Here is a 20,393-nt window from a genome sequence, read left to right on the forward strand (position 1 = left end):
TTATTTCTATAGCTGCTTGTCAATGCAGCTCGTTTATTTTGAGACATACATATTAATATTGTAATTTCAGATCTGCCTTATTAAATCATTCCTCTTGATGGGCATTTGGGCTCTTTCTACCCGTTTGCTGTTGAGAGCTTTCTGCTCTGCGTGTCTGTTGACAGGCCTCCTATCGCTCATCCGTGAAAGCTTCTTGGGGCATATACTCAGGGGACATGTGCCGCCTAGTGAACAAGGCCAGACTATTCCACCTTCCTGTGGCCCTCTCTGCAGCCTCACATGTGAGCCCACACAGGTGCACACACATGCATATGTGCACAGTCCTGCTCAAAGGACTATGAGATTCGAAACGAGACAAGCCAAGTGTATTACTAGTAGTTGTGCCTCAGTTTCCCCATGTATAAAGTAGGGGTGATAATAGTCTTCAGAGGGGAGTTGTAATTAACATGAGTGCAGTGTCCAGCTTCTCCACCCTTCACAGGAACTCTACATGGCAGCTCTTGCTCCTTCAGCTTTCCTACCTTGAACTATAGCAAGGGTGCTGTGCTTACCCAGCATTCTCAAAGCCTAGGTATGATGCTTTGTGCGGGGATGGGGGGGGGGAAGGGAGAAGAGGAGGAGGGAGGGAATGGAAGGACAGGGAAGAGAATTGATGGGGAGAATTTGCTGGGTTCTAGGCAAATCAAAGTTCAACTTCAGGAGATACACTCTTTTCAGAATTCTGGTTTGGTATTAGACTCCCACTATCTAGGAGTCTTAGGATCTATATAGCAGTCTGAATGAATAACAAACACAGTGCATGGATGATCACACCTGTGGACTTTTAGCGCCCTCCCTACTGCTTAGGGTGAGTGGACCCCCACTTCCTCCCAGGTGCCAGAGCATCAGCTCACCTGCTCACGGTGGCGGGGGAGGCCTGCTCCAAGTCTGCTGGCTCAAAAATCAGACTCATCTTGGGGCTCATCTGTATGATCTCTCCACTCATTAAACACAGCTGAAAATGCAAGGGTGTGGGGGTGGTGCACAGGGTTAGATACTCTACTCATTAAACACAGCTGAAGGGTGGGGCAGGGGGCAGGCTTAAATTCCATCTGCAAATGAAGGGTTGCAGGGGAGACAAAATTGACTTGATGAATCCTACACATAGGTGTTAAGAACCTACTATGTGCCAGGTATCATTTTAAGTGCATAGGATAAAGCAGACAATAATTCCTGTCCTCTTGGGGTTAATAAGCAAAATGCAGAGTGATGAAATTGCTCTGGTGAAACTTGGAACAGATGGGTTGGGGACTGCTGTCATGGCTGAAAGACTTGTAATTCTAGGGGAGGAGGACACAATGTATTGCAGCCTGAGGTAAAAAGTGAGGCATTATTAGTGCTTATGAAGTGTCTTGGTCTCTTAACACAGAATAATTATTACTTTACATTTTACTTGGAGACAGATCTTACCATGTTGCCCTTGCTGGCTTTGAACTCACTCTAGCCCAGGCAGACCTTGAACTGGTGATCCTCCTGTCTCAGCTTCCTGAGTGGTTGGGATCACAGGTCAGCACCACTAGGCCCAACTGAACACAGCATTGACCTGCTTATCTTTCCCTGCATATCTTCAGCTTGTTTTGTTTGCTCAGGTCTCTGACAAACCGCTGTTTTACCACCTCCCACACGGTCTAGCCCGTGACTGGGATGACAAGAATTGCTCCATAAATCCCTTTGGGGATGGAATGAGAGACCACTAGAGGGCCTTCTGTTTGGCAGGCACATCCCTGTAGCATGCAATGAAGACTGACAGGTGAGTGAGCCTCAGAACATCCACTCAGGGCCTAACTTGCCACTGGGCAACATGGACACAAGTGAGACATTTAAACCTTGAGACAAAGCCTGAGCCCTGGTCACTCAGGGAAGAAGAGCAAATGCCAGTCATTCCTGTGGTTCATCCAATTGTGTGGTTAAAACATTCTGTGTGTTCCTCAGCCCATGCCACTGTATGTGTCGCCAGAGAGGTCACAGCTGTGGCAGAACGGACACCCCATCAGTTTATGTCATCTCTAAATAACTAATAAAATAGACACATCTGTGACTGCAGCTTGACTTATCTGTTTAGAGTCTCCATGATTGTGGCTCTTTTCATACTATTTCTTTCTCTGTGGCATTGGGGACAGAACCCAGGCTCTGTGAGCAAAGTGCTCTGTCACTGAGCTACAACCCCAAGCCTTTCTATTTATACTTTAAATCTCAAAAAGCTTACTGACTACAAGTACAAATGGAAGCATGGTTAATGAACTGATATCTATCATTTTGCGGGGAGGGGGCATTTATGCTAGGATAACAAATTCATGACTTTGTACAGTTTCGATTATTCATGAAAGAGTTTCCACCCCACCCACGAATAAGTGGTGGGCTTGGTAGTTACCTTTTTATTGTCATCCAGGACAGTGTTCATATTTTCAATCCAAACAGCATCCACTGGCCCATCAAATATAATCCATTTACGGTCATCAGTTATGGAAGATGCTTGTTCTCGGAAAGCGTTGGCAAGGACACCATCCGTCCACTCATGGCTCACTGCATCAAAACAGCCATACAGCTGCCCCATTGTGATGGCCTTGGGGTTGATGATCTTGAACTCCACAGCAAACTCCTCCATCTGGTTGGCTGGGTGAGAAAGTCCAACCCATTACAAAGGCTTTGGCGAGACCAGAGAACATTAGACAAAAGACCACCAGCTTGGTGAATATACAGACTAAGGAGTCTGTAAAATGATGCTCAGTCCTTATAAAGATTGGGATATCTAAATAGATTAGGCCTTATATTTTGGGCTATCAAATTTGTAACCATACTTTCTTCTGAGTCTTGTTTCAAACTAGGCAAATGTCAGATTCATGACTAAAGGAACTGACTTGACTGGGAACTCAAACATTAAAACAATCAATCAATCAATCAAACAAACAAACAAATAAATAAACCAACAGTACTCCACCACCTTTCCTTATGTGCCTGGTGTCATAGCCACCCTTGTTTCTGGCCTGGTATGATGAAACCCTGAGAGGTGAAATGATTCTGGGCAACTATCACTGTGTTTCTCCATCCAAAGGACTAGTTAAGCAATCTTCTCAATTGCTCATAACTGACATTTGTCCTTGAGAAACAAGCACTATTGTTATCAGAAGCCAAGTGGCTGGCAGATGGCATAGCACATTTATTAAGTGACAGGAAATAACATTTTTTATGTTATTTTAACTTAAAAATTATTTTATTTATTTTTGCTGTGACAAAAACATATTACATAAAACATTCCTTCATCACCACTGTGGAGCATGCAGTTCAGTGGCATTAGATACAGAACTTTCTCATTGTACATAATCTTTCAAGTAAGGAAAAGTTAGAGTTCACATGCCAATAAGAACCAAAGATAATAATGTAGGCTCCTTTCTCCTTAGTTTCTTTTCTCTTTTAAAAATAATTTTATTATTTGTTTATTTAGTGTGTATGTGTGTGTGTGTGTGTGTGTGTGTGTATGCACCTGTGTATATACCACATGGTGCATCATATCCCACAGAGCTGTAGTTACAAGAAGATTGAGAGCAGCCAGACATGGGTGTTAGGAACCCAGTTTAGGTCCTCTGGGAAAGCGACAAACACTCTCAACTTCTGTGACATCTCTCCAGCTCCTATTTAGAGTCACTCAAATGCCAAAACTAGCACTGTACTTAAATTTGAAATGCCCAAGTTATTTATTAAGATTGTTAATAACTATTAAGCAGGTGATTAGATCAATCCTCGAATCAAAAGCTCAAAAAACCCAGTAACAACTTATCATTAAAGTTTATTAGAGAACAGTTTTATCTAGGTGGGGTGGTACATACCTATAATCTCAGCACTTGGGACACTGAGGCAGGAAGATCATGAGGTTTTTTTTTTTTTTTGGTTTTTTTTTTTTTTCGAGACAGGGTTTCTCTGTGTAGCTTTGCGCCTTTCCTGGAGCTCACTTGGTAGCCCAGGCTGGCCTCGAACTCACAAAGATCCGCCTGGCTCTGCCTCCCGAGTGCTGGAGATCATGAGTTTTAAGACAAGTCTGGGCTATAATAGTGAGATCCAGTCTTTAAAAAATTAAATAAAAGTTTAAACCCCCAAAATAAATAATGAGGAAAAGAAAGCTTTATTTATTTTTTTATTTATTTACTTGCTTATTTATGTTATTTATTTGTTATTTATTTATGTTATTTATTTATTTATTTATTTATTTATTTATTTATTTATTTTTAGAAAAGGTCTATTTCATAGATCTGGATGTCCTGGAACTCACTATATAGATCTGGCTGGTCTCCAATTCACAGAGATCTGCCTACCTCTGCCTCCCAAGTGCTGGGATTAAAGGCATGTGCCACCATGCCTAGCAAGAAAATATTTTTAAATGGAACCTAGGCCCACTGGAAGAGCGACAATCACTCTTAACTACTGAGCCATTTATCCAGTCCCAAAGAAAATAATTTTAGTTCAAGTTCTTGTATAAACTGTGCAACATAGGATTGCTTTTCAAAATTATATGTTTGCATATTCTACAGAAACAGAAGAAAAGAAACCCACACTGTTCGTTTGGTGATAACACATAGCTCCTGTTTGTTAAGTTGGCATCATGTATTTACCTACATTAGTGATTATCAACGTGTGTTCTGCTTTTAAATCATATAGCAACATCCAAGTTGGCAAAACTCATTGCCTGGCATTGTGTCCACAGAGTCAGACAACTGTACAGGAAGTCCTGACTCCCTGGAAGCCAAGGGTGCAAGCTTTACCTGCATGCAAATCACCCAGAGCTGCAGCCAGAACTTTATAAGCTGATGTCTTGCCACCCATTGGATCTCCAACAATCATGTAGCCATGTCTTACCAGCATCATCTCATAGATCTGGGAAGAGAAATCATACAGGGAGTTAATCCTGGCACATGGACCTGTACTACAGCCGAGAGACCATGGAGGGGCAGATAGCAGATCTTCAAGGTCACCTTAACTCTTCAGAGCTGCAGACCTTTTAGTGGTCTATTGTTTAAATATGCCCTAGTTAAATAATAGATGTGCCCTGGATTGCCTACTAGATAGGAGGTACTATATGTTCTTCACCTGTCTATATGCTAATTATCACATGATTGTTCAGATGATCCCATTGAACGCCTTCAACCCATGGTGGAAAGAAAGAACCAACTTTTGAAAATTATCCTCTGAGTTCAATACTGCCATGCCTACGCCTACGTACACACAAATAATAAGCAAAATAAAAAAAATTAAAGTTTCAAATTACATGAAATATTTATACATATTTTTGGGGTATATTATAATCATTTGACACATTTACAGAATGTATATTGACCAAATCAGGGTGATTACATTCCTATCTCCCAAGACATTGATTATTTTTAGGAACTCACTAGAATTAAAAAGTAGACGGTGGCCACTAGAGGCAGGAAGGGGAGTGAGAAGTGGGGGGATAGAGAGAGGTTAGATTATTGACACCCCCCAAATTAGGTTATAGTGTTTTATAGTGGAGCAGGGCAACTATGGTTCACAACACTTTATTTCTTATAAATACATTTACATATACACCCATCTTAATAATTTTTAGATATGACATTTACCTTTAAAGAGGAAAAGGAAATGGGGGTCATTTTAGCAACCTGTATTTTCTACTGGAAATTTCCATTCACGAGGTCGACTGTTCTGACCTGACTGTAGCTCTCAATTGATGAAAAGGTATTTTCTGAGCCAGGCTGCAGCATATTGATCCCATTCCACGTGAATGTGGCCCCTCCCCTTAAGAACTCTAGTGGTTTGAATGAGAATGTCCTCTCAGACTATGGAGTCTGAACACTTGGTTCCCAGCTGATGGAGCTGAGTGGGGGAGGTTTTACGTGTGGCCTGACTCGGGGAAGTATGTCACTGGAGGTGGCAGTGAAGCTTGAAAGACTAGGGCCACCTCTAGTTCACCCCCTTTGTTTAGTGCTCACGGCTGACACGTAAGACCTCTGCTTCTTCGTCCTCTTGCCTGCTGCCACAACTCCCCACCATGATGGACTCTTGTCCATCTGGAACTGTTAAGCCCAAATAAACTCCTTCTTCTACCAGTTGCTTTATCACAGCAACAGAAAAGGAACTAATTCAAACCTCAACAGCAGTTTTCATAGAAGGCCCCCTCTTGGTTTTTTTTTTTTTTTTTTTTTTTTTTTTTTTTTTTTTTTGTGTGTGTGTGTGTGTGTGTGTTTTGAGACAGGGTTTCTCTGTGTAGTTTTGGTGCCTGTTCTGGCTCTCACTCTGTAGAGGAGGCTGGCCTTGAACACACAGAGATCTGCCTGGTCCTGCCTCTTGAGTGCTGGGATTAAAGGTGTGCACTATCACTATCTGGTGAAGCCCACCTCCCTTTTTTCCATTTCCTGACCATTCCTTTCTGCCTGTGATGAATAGCTCATATATCTGAACTACAAATACTCCAGTCATTTTTATGTATGTGAAAAATTTTCCCCTTTAGACTGAGCCCATCAGAGAAAAGAGACACAGAAGCTTTGTATCTTAAAGGTCAAGTACTCATTATGTTTCACTTTGGAGGTGAGCAATGAGGAGAACCAAAGAAGGCAATGATAATGGGGGTGATAGAGGGAGAGAAACATGTACATCAGCAAATATTTACTGAGCATCTGCTGTATACTAGGCTCTAGGTGCTGTAGACAGAGAAAGAACAAAACAATAGATTCCCATCCCCCAAGAAAGCTTTATGCTCAAGTAGATTGGGAGACATTTGAGTGAACAGAGGCAAAAACAGAAGGCAGTAATGACTCAGTAGCCTCTTGCCCTCCCAAAAATGACTATGCAGATATCAAAATATAAAAAGACAGGTAATTCTAGATACCTTATTTTTGAAGATGTAACTTTATTTGTGAAAATCAGCACTAAACTACATAAAAGTTCACCCTTTGCAAATTACTTTGGAATAGCTTAAAAGCAGGATGGATGAATGGCCAGATGGATGGATGGATGGATGGATGGATGGATGGATGGATGGATGGATGGATGGATATATAGTTGAATAGGTAGATGCCTGGGTGGATGGGTGGGTAGATGTATAAATGGTTATTCTGTTGGTGGATGGATAAACAGGCAGATGATATAAGTGGGTATATGGTTGGATGGGTGGACAGGTGGAGAGTTAGGTGGATGGATGGATGAGCAGATATATGTATGGTTGAATAGATGGCTGGCTGGTGGATGTATGGATGAGTAGATATATACTTGGGTAGATGGATGGATGATAATGGGTGAAAAAGTAATAAAATAAGTATAAAATGTTCACTGTAAAATCTAGGTGGATGGGGGTATTGTATTAATAAGTCTTTTCATTTTTTGAAGTTTAAAATATTTCGTAAGAAAATATTGAGCCGGGCGTGGTGGCTCACGCCTTTAATCCCAGCACTTGGGAGGCAGAGGCAGGCAGATCTCTGTGAGTTCGAGGCCAGCCTGGGCTACCAAGTGAGCTCCAGGAAAGGCGCAAAGCTACACAGAGAAACCCTGTCTCGAAAAAACCAAAAAAAAAAAAAAAATTGAAAATGAAAGCCCAGGCCTAGTGAAAAGGATAGTCCACCTGTAAAATAAAAAAATTAATTCAGATTGAATATCAGATTAAATGATATATTTTCAAAAACTGAGCTCAACTGGTGATACACTGGGGAGAAAAATTATTGTTACAAGAAGTCAGTCTGATCTTAGAGTCTGAAGACCTGGGTCCTACTTTGACCTTTGCTTCAATTAACATCACCACTGTGAGAAATGACAGGGCAGATAAAGGAGATGACACATACACACACACAGTTCCACCCACTGTCTAGTGCTTTGTACGTGTGCTCTCTCAAGTTACTCGATAGGGAAGCTTCTCCTCCTCCCATTTTACAGGTGAGAAAACTGAGGCCCGGAGAGGTAAAATAATTTGCCTCAGATCCCACAGAAGAATCTTATAGCAGTGAGATTTGAACCTGGGTCTGTATTAATCCCAAATCCAGTTCCTCTCTGGACCTCAGTGCTCTTGAGAGGTCTAGTTTAGATGGCATTTGTGGTCTCTGTGACTCTGAGCTTTGAGTCTGCAGAGAAACCTACTGAGCGTATTTCATTGGATTTATTATTACAAGTTATAAGCCAGATTTACACAGAGAGTGGTCCCAGAAAGGAACTCCAGGACTCGCATGAAGCTTTGTGGAGGCTCCTCAAGGTCAGGGACAAGGAGAGTCTATGATTTCTGACTCACATCCGGTCTGTGGCCTACTGATGTGACATCCTAGCCGATGTGACTGGGGTGGGGCTGATTTCATCTCTGCTTGGTCATGGTCTAGGTTTTATCTCTGTCATTGCTTCAGAATTGGTCACGTGACACCATCAGAGTCATCCAAATGTTGAGAGTTTGGTGTGTGTATGGTGTATATATTTGTACAGTGTGTTGACATTTATGTGGAGGCCAGACACAGAAATTGTGTGTCTTCTATTGCCCTCCACTATCTTTGGAGTCTTTTGGAACCAGAAGCTCCCTTATTCAGATAGACAGCTGTAGTGGCTCCAAGGTCCACCCATCTCTACTGGCTCCCCACCACTGCTGATGTTACAGATGTTTGCGGCCAGGTCTGGCTTTTACGTGGGTGCTGGGGAACAGAACTCTGGTCCTTAGGCCTGTCAGTGGCATTTCACCCACAGAATCACCTCCCCAGCACCAACTTTGAACGTTTATGGAGCTACTTGGGGAGGGGCAATCTTTTCCCTTCTCTGACAAAATCAATTCTGAAACTCCTGAGGTGGAGGGGTGATAACTGAAAATGAACTTTAAACACAGGGAGGGAGGCTGGGCTCACAGACAAAAAGAGCAACATTCCCAGTGAAGTTACCCAGAAACTTGGATCCCACTGTGCCTGAGGCTAAAACATTCCTGTGCTTTTCAGGTTAGCTGAGTAAAATCCTGTTCCTGAAGGCTAAGGCAGTCTGAGTTGTGTAGAGACCCACCGAGATTTCCTAGTAAGAATTTACTCAGGGTCTGAGAATCTGAGCTTGCTCTACCCAGCAGGGCTGCATAAAGGGGTGATTTGACCACGGGCGTGGTTACCAGGTGTTTGGAAGGGTCTGCACTTGGCTGTGTGGTGTGCTTTGATCTAGCAAGGGGGAGGTCTTTTGCCCTGCCCCTCGGCATTGTTTTAAAAATTTTGAGGTGACAGAAGGGACCGTTGGGTTTTAATCCAGGTCCTCCCCAACCTATCCCGTGTTTCTGTCTTTCTCCTCTTCGCTATCTTCCTATCTAAAAGTTTCTTTCTTTTCCCTTTCTTCTCCTCATAGGAACCCTTTTAAGAGGTGGGAGCTGACCTTCCACAGAGTTGGAATTGTGAGTCCAGAGTAATGAAGAACTAGTGTTTCCCTAGGCTTTTCCCCAAGAAGATGGCCATCGGAAAAGTGCCGGTGTTTATTTTCTTTTACTTTGTTGTTTTCATTGAGATAGACACATCCTCAATATTGTAGTCCGGGCTGGCCTCCTGGGAATTACACATGCACACCATTACATGCCTAGGTCAAACGTTGGATTATAAACTCTATCTTGTAGGGATAAAAGGCTAATGGTATGATAGACTGCCAAGTGGGTCTTTTAGAGCCCTTGCTACTCAGGCCTTTATGGTTGCTGTTAGTCCATCTCACATCTGCCCTAGGTCTCTCATTCCTGACTCCAGCGGACAGTAGGTACAGTCCACGTGGGCACAAGGAACCAACCTGGATAATCTTCCCAATAAACCAAGGCACTGGCTGCAGCTTCATCTTCTTGATGTTGTCATTCAGCACTTCAAGGAAAACTTCATAGTCTGGCTTTGGAAGAACAACTCCAGGAAACAGATCTGAGATAATTCCCTGTCCAATAAGAATTCAAGAGAAAGGGGGAGGTGGGGATAGCCGACAGGTTAGCTCACCGTTTCCTAAACGGAGATCTACAAACAGAAGAAATGGTAGAGAATTTGCAAAGCTTGTTTTCCCCTGGACTGAAATATGCCAAGTCTATGAACCATGATTTCCCTCCTGAATAATTTTAGAAGCCAGAAAAGCTTTAAGAGGTCCATAGTGCTGTTTTCTAGTCATGACCCAGACTAACAAGATGGACAGGTCCCACCTTTATGGTGCTCACAGCCTGATGAGGGAGAGAGGCCTTAAATTACTTATGAAAGAAACTAATTTCATTAGGTAAAAACCATGTCCTAGATCAAAAGCAAATTGTGAAAAGATTTTTTATTAAAATTTGGACCAAAGTAGGGACTTCTGCATTTTACTATTATTTACATGGAAAGGGTTGGGCAAACGATGTCATGGGGTGGGGAGAAGTCTCAGTCACCAAAGTACTTGCTATGTAAGTGTTAGGGCCTGGTTTGGATCCTGAACATCCATGGGAAAAGCTAGGTGTGGTGACGTGTGCCAGTAATCCCAGCTCTGGGAAGGCAGAGGCCAGTGGGGTCTTGGAACTCACTGGCCAGACAGTCTAGCTGATTGGGTGAGCTCCAGGTTCACTGAGAAACCCTCTTACAAAAAATAAAGTGGAAGGCCTCTCTTGATGATTCATATCTTGAATCCTAGAACTCAGGAGACAGAGGCAGGCAGATCTCTGTGAGATCGAGGCTAGGATGATCTACATAGTGAGAATCTGTCTTAAGAAAGAAAAGATGGCCAGGTGGTGATGGCACACACCTTTAATTCCAGCACTTGGGAGGCAGAGATAGGTAGATCTCTGTGAGTTCGAGGCCAGCCTCATCTGCTGAGTGAGTTCCAGGACAGGCTTCAAAGCTACAGGAAAACCCTGTCTCAAAAAACCAAAAAAAAAAAAAAAAAAAGGAGAGCAATAGATGATGGCCTCTGAGATGAACCTCTGGTCTCTCCATGCACTGACATACCCACTCTCAAAAGTGGGATGGCTGGAATGAGCCAGGGTGTCAGGAAGGGGAAGATGTGGGAAGGTGCTGACGAAAATACTTCATTCTCCAAAGTTGAGCCTGAGTCCTTGGCCAAGGCCTCATGACAGTGTACCTGAAACAGAGGGACGTCTTGAGCCAAGAACTTGGCCAGGTTGACATCCAGCAAGGCCCGGAGCAGCAAAACGCTTTCATTCTCCTCGGGATACTTAAGCTTCAGGTTGCCTGCGGCTGTGAGCACAGACTTGACAGCCCGCATGCCGTAGTCATAGTGATGCTGGGAAGAGAGTTGCTCAGAGCACAGGCGGTAGGTGGCAACAATCTTCTGGGCAAGACTGTACAAGGGCAAAGACATGTCTTCAGTCCTCCCTGCAGCCCCTTCAGACACTAGCCTTGCCCATGGACTTCATGAGCAAGTTTTTTGATCGGACCCACCATAGAGAGCTAAGGAAACACAACTCTCTTTCAAAGACAAGATGAAAGCAAGCAAGCACATAGAGCCAACATACACTTTAAGTGAAGTTACATTATATGCTTTATGTGTGTGTATGCATGCATGTATACATGTGCAGGCGCACACAAGTTTGAAATAATGCATTTAACTATTAGCTGTGTCAATCCCTGAAGAGTGAGGGTCAGGTTTACTGGGGGTATATTTACCTTCCCCACTTCTGTGATACTACAACATTGTGTGATGTCTGCTTCGCTTTTTAATTCAAGAAAGCTAATTCAAAAGTGTCACATACACATCATGCTATACACATATGTGCATGCACATTTACTCCTTAGTCTTTCTGGACACATGGCTGAGAACCACAATTCTCAGACTGCTGTATAATTAGAGGAAGCCATACTAATGTGTTCTAGCCAGTGTCGGGTGAACAAGTGATATATGTCATGCTATATGTCAGGTCAAGGCTGGTCCATAAAAATCTCCTCCATGACACATCCCATGCCACATGTTGCAGCCATGCTGTAACTATCCCAGGTTCCTGACTCACCCGCTGACCAGAAATATACACCTGGGATTTTGAGTAGGTGTAAAGCAAAGGTCTGTCATGCTCTGCCATTGTGATTAGGGCATCAGGGTTGCCCTAACTAATACACTTAGGCACATTGCTCTTGTGATGATTCCCTTTAGAAAATGAATTCACTTTGAAAACAAAGACTTCATGCCAATCACACTTTAGCACAGGGTTTATCATTAGGCAGATGGTGAATAAAATAGTCAAACACATGCGATCTGGGTCTACCATAGGAAAAAAAATAACCCTATAGCTCAGAGGAAGCCTCTTGCCAAGGACAGGTGATAAATTCTGTGAAAAATTGTCTTAGGTTACAAATAAAGAACACTTACACACTGCCCTGAAGAGATACTTATTGCAACAACAAAATCTATTGATTGCAGGAAAAACAAAGTAAAACAACAACAACAAAACCAAAAAAAAAAACCCACAAAAAACACAAATCAAAAAATGTCAAACTTGGGCTGGGTCAATATAAGCCATTTTACAATGATGATTCATAATTCCTGGTGTGTGTGTTGTTGTGAGTATATACAATCACACATAAAGATGGTGATTACTGTGTGTTTTGGTAAACTGGAGGATGCTTGAATCAGAAATAACACTATTAATTGGAGTAAATAAATGTTATATTGCTAGCCACTTAACTAAATTGTTAAATTCATTAATTAATACTACATTTTTCTCTGCAGCTTTAGACTCATTTCATTATATTCTTGTTTTAAGCCATTTAGTAATATGGGTGTAGATGTGTTACCGTGAGAGGTGGGAAGGATATGAGAGGCTACAGTTTTTACAGTGTTTGGGTGTGTATAAGCAGAGAAGAGCCCTTTCATGGGCCTTTTCTCAGCCAGGAACGGGGTCAGGACCAAAGCCAGGGCCATATGTTCTCCAATCAGCTAAAATAAGGTCTTGTGAGTTTTTATTCTTTCCCCCGGTGATCTACCTTGAATCTACCATACACAAAGTCTCTCTTTAAGGGCATCTAGAACCTATTGGAAAACAAATGTGACACACCTCCTAGAGTCCAGAAAGCCCATAGAATAGAGGGAGATTTCGCCAATGAGAGCGTAATCTGGCACCATCATGGCCACTGTTCGGAATAAGGCCTGAAAAGGAAATAGCCAATTAAAATAGAGCACACAAAATGAATACGTAGAGGAGGCCCATCCACGGAGACAATGAGAAGTCATGTGATCATCCAGCCAACCCATTGACATTCGAGGGGAGGAGGGTCAGAGGAAATGTTAATGCAGACAACCTCTGCACTGACTTTGACTAAGTTATGTGCTATTACCCTGGGTCTCTCAGACCTGTGTGGAAGGTTCTAGAAGTTGGTTTCACAACCATACTTCACTCTGTATCAAATGAGGACATCTTATAGCATCACTTAGCTTCCCAGCATTCCGTCAGATATCAGATGTCATTTAGGAATGTAAGACCACCATGCAACATGAGAATTCTGAAATCAGGCAAAAGTGGATTTGATTCCTGTTCTGATATAGACCAGTTTGGGCAAGTTTCATAATCTGAAACTTCAATATTTTTTCATCAAAATGAACTAATAGCTTTAGGCCTTTGTAGAACTATCCTGAGGACAAATGATACAGTATCAGTGAAGTGTTCACAAACAAATGTAGCCCATTGTGGTGGTTTGAAGGAAAATGGCCTCCAAAGGGAGTGGCACTATTAGGAGGTGTGGCCTTGTTGGAGTGGGTGTGGTCCTGTTGGAAAAAGTATGCCACTGTGGAGGTGGGCTTTGAGATCTTGTATATGCTCAAGCCACGCCCAGTATCTCAGTTTCCTTCTGTTGCCTGCTGATCAAGATGTAAGCACTCTCAGCTCCTTCTCCAGCACCATATCCGCCTGCATGCTGCCTTGCTTCCCGCCATGCTGATAATGGACTAAACCTCTGAACTGTAAGTGAGCCACCACAATTAAATGTTTCCCTTGTCAGGAAGTGGTAGCGCATGCCTTTAATCCCAGTACTCAGGAGGCAGAGGCAGGTGGATCTCTGTGAGTTCAAGGCCAGCCTGGGCTGCAAAGTGGGTTCCAGGACAGGCTCCAAAGCTACACAGAGAAACCCTGTCTCGAAAAAAAAAAATGTTTCCCTCTATAAGAGTTGCCATGGTCATGGTGTCTCTTCACAGCGATGGAAACCTTAACTAAGACACCCATAGTTAGTAACCAATGAACAATAGCCATTCTATATTTATCTTAGAACTTATATAACATTTACAGCTGGGGAGAGAGAGGGAGAGAGAGAGAGAGAGAGAGAGAGAGAGAGAGAGAGAGAGAGAGAGAGAGAGAGAGAGAGGTCTAACAGGTTTCCTCACACCATTGCTTTCTACTTCCTATAATGTCTGTCTCATGAGAGTTTCTTGTACAGGTCTAACATGGCTATTGGTTAGGGTGAGTGCAAAGAGTAGCTACCACACCTGGGTTATTAAAAAGAGAAATGGAGGTCCAAATTCTAATTTGACACTCACTAGCCTATGTCAATTAACCTAGACAGACCTTGGTAGAGGGGAATCTCAATTTAAGAATTGCCTCTATCAGATTGGCCTATGGGCATGTGTATGAGGGCATTTTTTTGATTTCTGATTGATATGAAAGGGCCTAGTTCACTGTGAGAGGGCCATTCCTAGCCTGAGCTATAAAAGAAAGGTAACTGAGTAAGCCAGGGAGGCCAGTAAGCAGTGTTTCTCCAACGATTTCTGCTTCAATTTCTACCTCAGTTTCTTGATTGAATTTTTGCCCTGAATTCCCTCAAAGATGGACCATGACTTGGAGGTATAAGCTAAATAAGCCCTTTCCTCCCTGTCTTAGGGTTTCAATTGCTGTGAAGAGACCATAACCATGGCATCTCATAAAGGAAAAACATTTCATTGTGGTGGCTCACTTACAGTTCAGAGGTTTTAGTCCATTATCATCATGGCGGGAAGCAAGGCTGTATGCAAGCAGACATGGTGCTAGAGAAGGAGCTGAGAGTTCTTACATCTTGACTCACAGGTAACAGGAAGTGGTCTGTCTCACTGGGCATGGCTTGAGCACATATGATACCTTAAAGCCTGTCTCCACAGTAACACACTTCCTCCAACAAGGCCACACCTTCTAATAGGACCACTCCTTTTGTGGGGCATTTTCTTTCAAATCACCACACTCCCACAAGTTGGTTTGGTCAATGTTTTATTGAAGTAAAAGAAAGCAAACTGGGGCCTCAACCTACAGGGGAGGAGCACTTGAAAGATCTTCCTGCCTATTTTCTACTCTGAGAGAAAAGTGGTCTATCTGAATAAGATTTCCTGGATTGTAATCACAATGCATTTCTAGCAGGTAGAGCAATATGGTGGTATTTTTTTTGTACTGAAATGTGATTTTAATTGTATGTTAATAAATAAAGTTGCCCGGGGGTCAGAGCTATTAGAGCCATAGACAGAGCGTCGCGGTGGTGGCACCACATGCCTTTAATCCCAGCACTTGGTAGAAGAGCTAGGTGGATCTCTGTGTGTTCAGGGATACAGCCAGCATTGGAGACACACAGCTTTAAGACCTGGAGGGCTGTACATACAGGCAGTGACGAGGCAGTCACGTGTTTGGGTTTACAACCAATGAGAAGGCAGAACAGAAAGACTATGTAAAGACATACACACAGGAAGTAGGTCTTTTTCGGAAAGGTAGGAGCACCTCAGGAGGAAGGGTAAGGTTTTAGCTCTGAGCTCTGACCTCTCGGCTTTCTCTTTTACATTGATTCTGTGTTTCTTAGTTAATAAGACAGTTGGTTACATCGACAGAGCAACATGTACTAAAGTCAGTGATGAGGATGCAATCCTATCCCTCTTATCATTTCCATCTAAGGGAGTGGATAAATCCACAAAGAAGCAGTTCTAGAAGTTTTTCTCTCTGGTCACTCTTTTCAAGTAACTGGGTGGCAGACATTGTTTCCATAAAAGACCTAATCTTATCTTACATCCTTTGGATTTGTGCTTCCATGAAAGCAGCATCCCAAGGCCAGCTAGGACCATCTACCATTGAAGAGAGCCTATTTGTCTCTCTCTCTCTTCCCCTTCTGAGGCACTTTCCTTCTTCCACTAACAACAGGGCCTCTAGATGTTACAGTGGCTGTAGCTCAGGCCAGATCAACAATAGCTGCTGGGTACATGCATACTCTGCTTCTTCTCCAGTGGGTCAGAACAGTATGCTTTAGAAAGGACATGACTTGGGTTTTATCAGTTTAGTAATAAAGGGGTTGATCAATAATGTTCATTCTAGGTTTGCCAGAGTTCTCTGCATTGAAACTTGGTGTTCTCTCATAAATAGACACTCTTTGTTTGACCCTCAGTAATTGTCTTTTTGCTGTAAGCCCAGATGTAAAAATTAGATGACTTCATGTAACAGTACTAATTTCTATCCTCCCTGGAAGAAAACAATGAAATGTAACAACTCCTTCTTGGCAGTAGTAGGTTGGAGATAAGAGGTGGCTGTGCCTTAGCATTCACCAGTCTCTACCATGCCTGGCCTACTTCTCTGTCTATCAGCTGTCTGACCACCACAGATAACTGAAATACTGACTCTTACTATAGCTTGACTGCCATCCATCTTTATACATTTATTCTTCCTTGCTGTAAGATCTTGTTGGGGAGGTGTTCTGAGACCAAATATTATGTTAACCCTGGAACTATTAGCTATTTCTTCTATTGGGCTCTCTATGAGATCTTTGGGAGCATGCTTCTAGAAGCTTCTATGCTATAAATACTTCTACGCTATATAAATCAGTGCCAACATTTACCTTAAGGTTATCTGGCAGCTCAGCCCTGCCAGCATACCCAGGGTTCATGGTGATGAAGACGGCACAGGTTGGGTTCAGTGAGAGCTCAGTGCCTTCAAAGATGAACACCTTCAGCTTCCGGATAATGGCTTGTTGGATGCTGAGAATCTGCTGGGCTACCACTGACAGTACTTCCACCTATGGAGAGAATACCTCACTGAGGTGTGCTCAGCCAGCATGCCCCCTCACTCAGCAAGGAAGGACCTCAGCCACCTGAGAACTAGACTTTTATGCTCAAAATGACAAGTATGATTTGGGGCTTTTGGCAAAGAAAAGGAAAATAATGTGTGTTTGTGTGTATATGTGTGCTGTGGGATGGTCTTGCTGTATGCTGTGAATATGTGTTGCTACCACTGGTTAATGAAGAAGCTACTCTGGCCTATGGCAAGACAGGCTATAGCCAGGTTGGAAATCCAAGAGAGATACAGAGAGAAGAGGGTGGAGTCAGGGTGGATGCCATGCAGCTGCCCAAGGAGCAACATGCCAGCAGACTGGTAATGCCACAGCCACGTGGAAATACATAGATTAATATAAATAGATTAAGATGAAAGAGCTAGCTATCAAGAATCCTGAGTGATAGACCAAACAGTTTGTAATTAATATTAAGCCTCTGACTGGTTATTTGGGTACCAGCAGGTGGGAAAGATTTATCTGGCTATATATATGGTGTAGTGTGTGTGGGTAAGACATTTCTTTTCTTTTTTTTTTTTTTTTTTTTTTTGGTTTTTTCGAGACAGGGTTTCTCTGTGTAGCTTTGTGCCTTTCCTGGAGCTCACTTGGTAGCCCAGGCTGGCCTCGAACTCACAGAGATCCGCCTGGCTCTGCCTCCCGAGTGCTGGGATTAAAGGCGTGCGCCACCACGCCCGGCATGGGTAAGACATTTCTATAGTACTTTATCTTAGCATGGTTCCTGGTACCTAAGAGGCATTCACTGTCCACCAGTTCAAATCTCATGCTTATATTTCTGATTTCTACTCTCTATCTAAATAGAATCAATTATACTTTTTTTATTTTTTTACCTCTACTGTAGACTTCTATTATATTTTGTTTAATTTTTATTCCTTTTATTGGGTTACAACCATCTAAAAGGCAAGATCATATCTTATTCACCTTTGCCTCATGAACATATACAGTTACTGGCATGCACTAGCTGCCCAACTAAATTCTGAAAGGATCAGTGAATGGATGAATATGATAGGAAGGTTGGTGGATGTGTTTCAAACACACATGCTCTCTCCGTGTAGCTGTTTATGTTTAGTATATAAGTACCTACTCCACACAAGGGCCACAGAGAAGACACAGACTCTGTTCTTAAGAGTTGGGAGCTCTGAAAAAGGCCCCTTCATGTCCAACCCCTTTGTTACATCCTCTAGAAGGAGAGTTACCTCAATCCTGTTGAATTCATCAAAACAGGCCCATGCTCCAGCTTGGGCCAGCCCCTTGAAGAACTTCCCCATGGCTTTATAATCCAAACCATCAGAGCAGTTGAAGACCACACACTAGAAAGAGGAAGGATTCAGGGTAAATTTCCTCATAGCTGAATAATCAGAACCAGAAGCCAGGAGCAAGGCTCCTCCCCCACTCTACCAGGCGAACTGGGCTCCCACTTTGATTGTTAGGCAAAATCATCTTGAACTTCTTGCTCTTGGGGTCCAGAGAGAGGTAGGAAGAAAGGGTAGAGACAGATGGAACTTCCATACCTGCTTGGCCAAAGCTTTAGCCAGATCTTTGGTGGTCTCTGTCTTGCCTGTCCCTGCTGGACCCTCTGGAGCACCTCCAAGGTTCAGCTTCAAAGCTCCCATTAGAGTCCTAAAGGGAAACAAACAACAACAAAAACCGAAACCCAAACCAGCAACTCAGTGTGCAACTCTTGAGATACAGTCCTGGCTTTTGTTTATTTTGACTTCTGCAAATAGATGTCCCCTTCAATTACGTGATGAATACATCATCACTGTAAAAAATTGGTTTTGCTCAGCATTGCAATTTCAGAGCCTAGCACAGAGCTTAGTGCATGGCAGAGGCCACCCATACACAGTTGCCCAGAAGAATGACTGAATGAATAATGGGATGCTTAGGTGGATCTAAATAAACCAAACAGAAATGAGAAAAAGACTTCAATCCTGCATTCCAGAGCTCACCAGCACTGATGGAATAGAGACAACAAACACATGTGTCCCACTGGAGTATGACCTGAGCTTAGGAACCACCTTTTAGTTAAGTTCATATCCTCAGTGAAAGAACACAGCATCCGACAGGTGCAAAGCAGATGTTCGAAATGAATGATGTGGAAACTGATCCCAAAGTCCTTGGAATGAGTCTTTGTAACTTCAGTGACATGGTAACTTGTTATTTTCTGAACTTGTTTCCACAGCTCTAATTAGATTTAGGGTTGGCTGATGTCATGCATGGTGCACAGGTGCGTTCAAGCCATTACTGTTCTTTATGACTATAGCTAATAATAGTGTGTGGTAGTCAGGGTTTTTGATGAATGAGTAGATTATAGCTGCTCCCAGCACAGGGGGAGTATGGATGGTTATGTCAGATGATGGGCATTTGTCATAATTACTCTGTCGTGTGTGTCATTTATAATATCATGCTGAAGATCTGAAGGCTGTGCAATAGACTGTCTTTCCAAAAGGAAATTGCTGGATAATGAGCAGAATAAATGAATGATGAATTAAAATCAGAAAACAAGGGATTGATAATAAAGGGGGAAATGAATTGAATGGACAGTTCTCAAAAGAGGTACACATGTTTAAAAAAAAAGGTGGTGGGTAGTCAGGGCCTTTAGTCATTAAGGAAGTCCAAATTCACTCAAGTCAGAATGGCTGTCATCAAGAACGCAAACGACAACAAACGTGGACAAGGACAAGTGTGGGAAGGTGGGGAATTTAACATTTGTACACCATTGGCAGGAAACGTTAACTCTGTGCAGCCACTCTCGAAACAAGTGTGGAGGTTCCTAAAAAAACTGAAAATAGTACTACTGTATAATCGAGCTATGGCATTGCTAGGGATATACCTGAAAGAATCAAGACAATGTACCTCAGAGATATTTGCACATCCATGTTTACTATGATACTATTTATAGAACAAAATTAAAAATCAGCAGAGGTGTCCATGAATAGATGATAAAGAAAATGCAGTATATATAACAAAAGAGTTTTATTCAGCCTTAAGTAAGAATGAAATTCTGTCAACTGTAGGAAAGTGATTGGAGCTGGAGATTATCATGTTAAGCAAAAAAAAAAAAAAAAAAAAAGACAGAATGAGAAAACAAAGTCATGTTTGCTCCCATGTGTGGGATTTAGATTTGGGAGAAAAAAAGACATTAAAGTAGAAAAGTGACTACTTAGGAAGAAGAGAGGGGTCAGTGAAGGTTGGTGGAAAGACAAGAAAGGATGCTTATAAATGCAGTATATTTTTGCATGAAAGTGTCGCAAAACCATTGTATTCTATAAGTAATATATGCTAATAAAAAGAAAACACATTATTGGAAAAATTTAAATAATCTTAAAGAATAATACTTTGAAATATGTTTACAATCTAGATTTGTACTATAAGGAAATATACAAAGCACAG

General features: G+C 42.4%; 1 protein-coding gene across 1 annotated transcript in view; it reads right to left on the bottom strand.

Annotated features, from left to right (window-relative positions):
* Dnah3 (dynein axonemal heavy chain 3) overlaps positions 1-20,393 on the bottom strand; it is a 165,125-nt gene that overhangs the window by 78,959 nt on the left and 65,773 nt on the right. Inside the window, exons 29-37 of the mRNA XM_042282688.2 lie at positions 18,512-18,620; positions 18,197-18,310; positions 16,773-16,949; positions 13,001-13,092; positions 11,074-11,293; positions 9,778-9,912; positions 4,794-4,905; positions 2,411-2,652; positions 894-994 (exon numbers count right to left, since the gene is read on the bottom strand). Coding sequence (XP_042138622.1) covers positions 894-994; positions 2,411-2,652; positions 4,794-4,905; positions 9,778-9,912; positions 11,074-11,293; positions 13,001-13,092; positions 16,773-16,949; positions 18,197-18,310; positions 18,512-18,620 — 1,302 coding nt within the window. The remainder of the gene's footprint in view (positions 1-893; positions 995-2,410; positions 2,653-4,793; positions 4,906-9,777; positions 9,913-11,073; positions 11,294-13,000; positions 13,093-16,772; positions 16,950-18,196; positions 18,311-18,511; positions 18,621-20,393) is intronic.

Source organism: Peromyscus maniculatus, chromosome 1 (genome assembly GCF_049852395.1).
Source record: "Peromyscus maniculatus bairdii isolate BWxNUB_F1_BW_parent chromosome 1, HU_Pman_BW_mat_3.1, whole genome shotgun sequence".
NCBI lineage: Eukaryota > Metazoa > Chordata > Mammalia > Rodentia > Cricetidae > Peromyscus > Peromyscus maniculatus.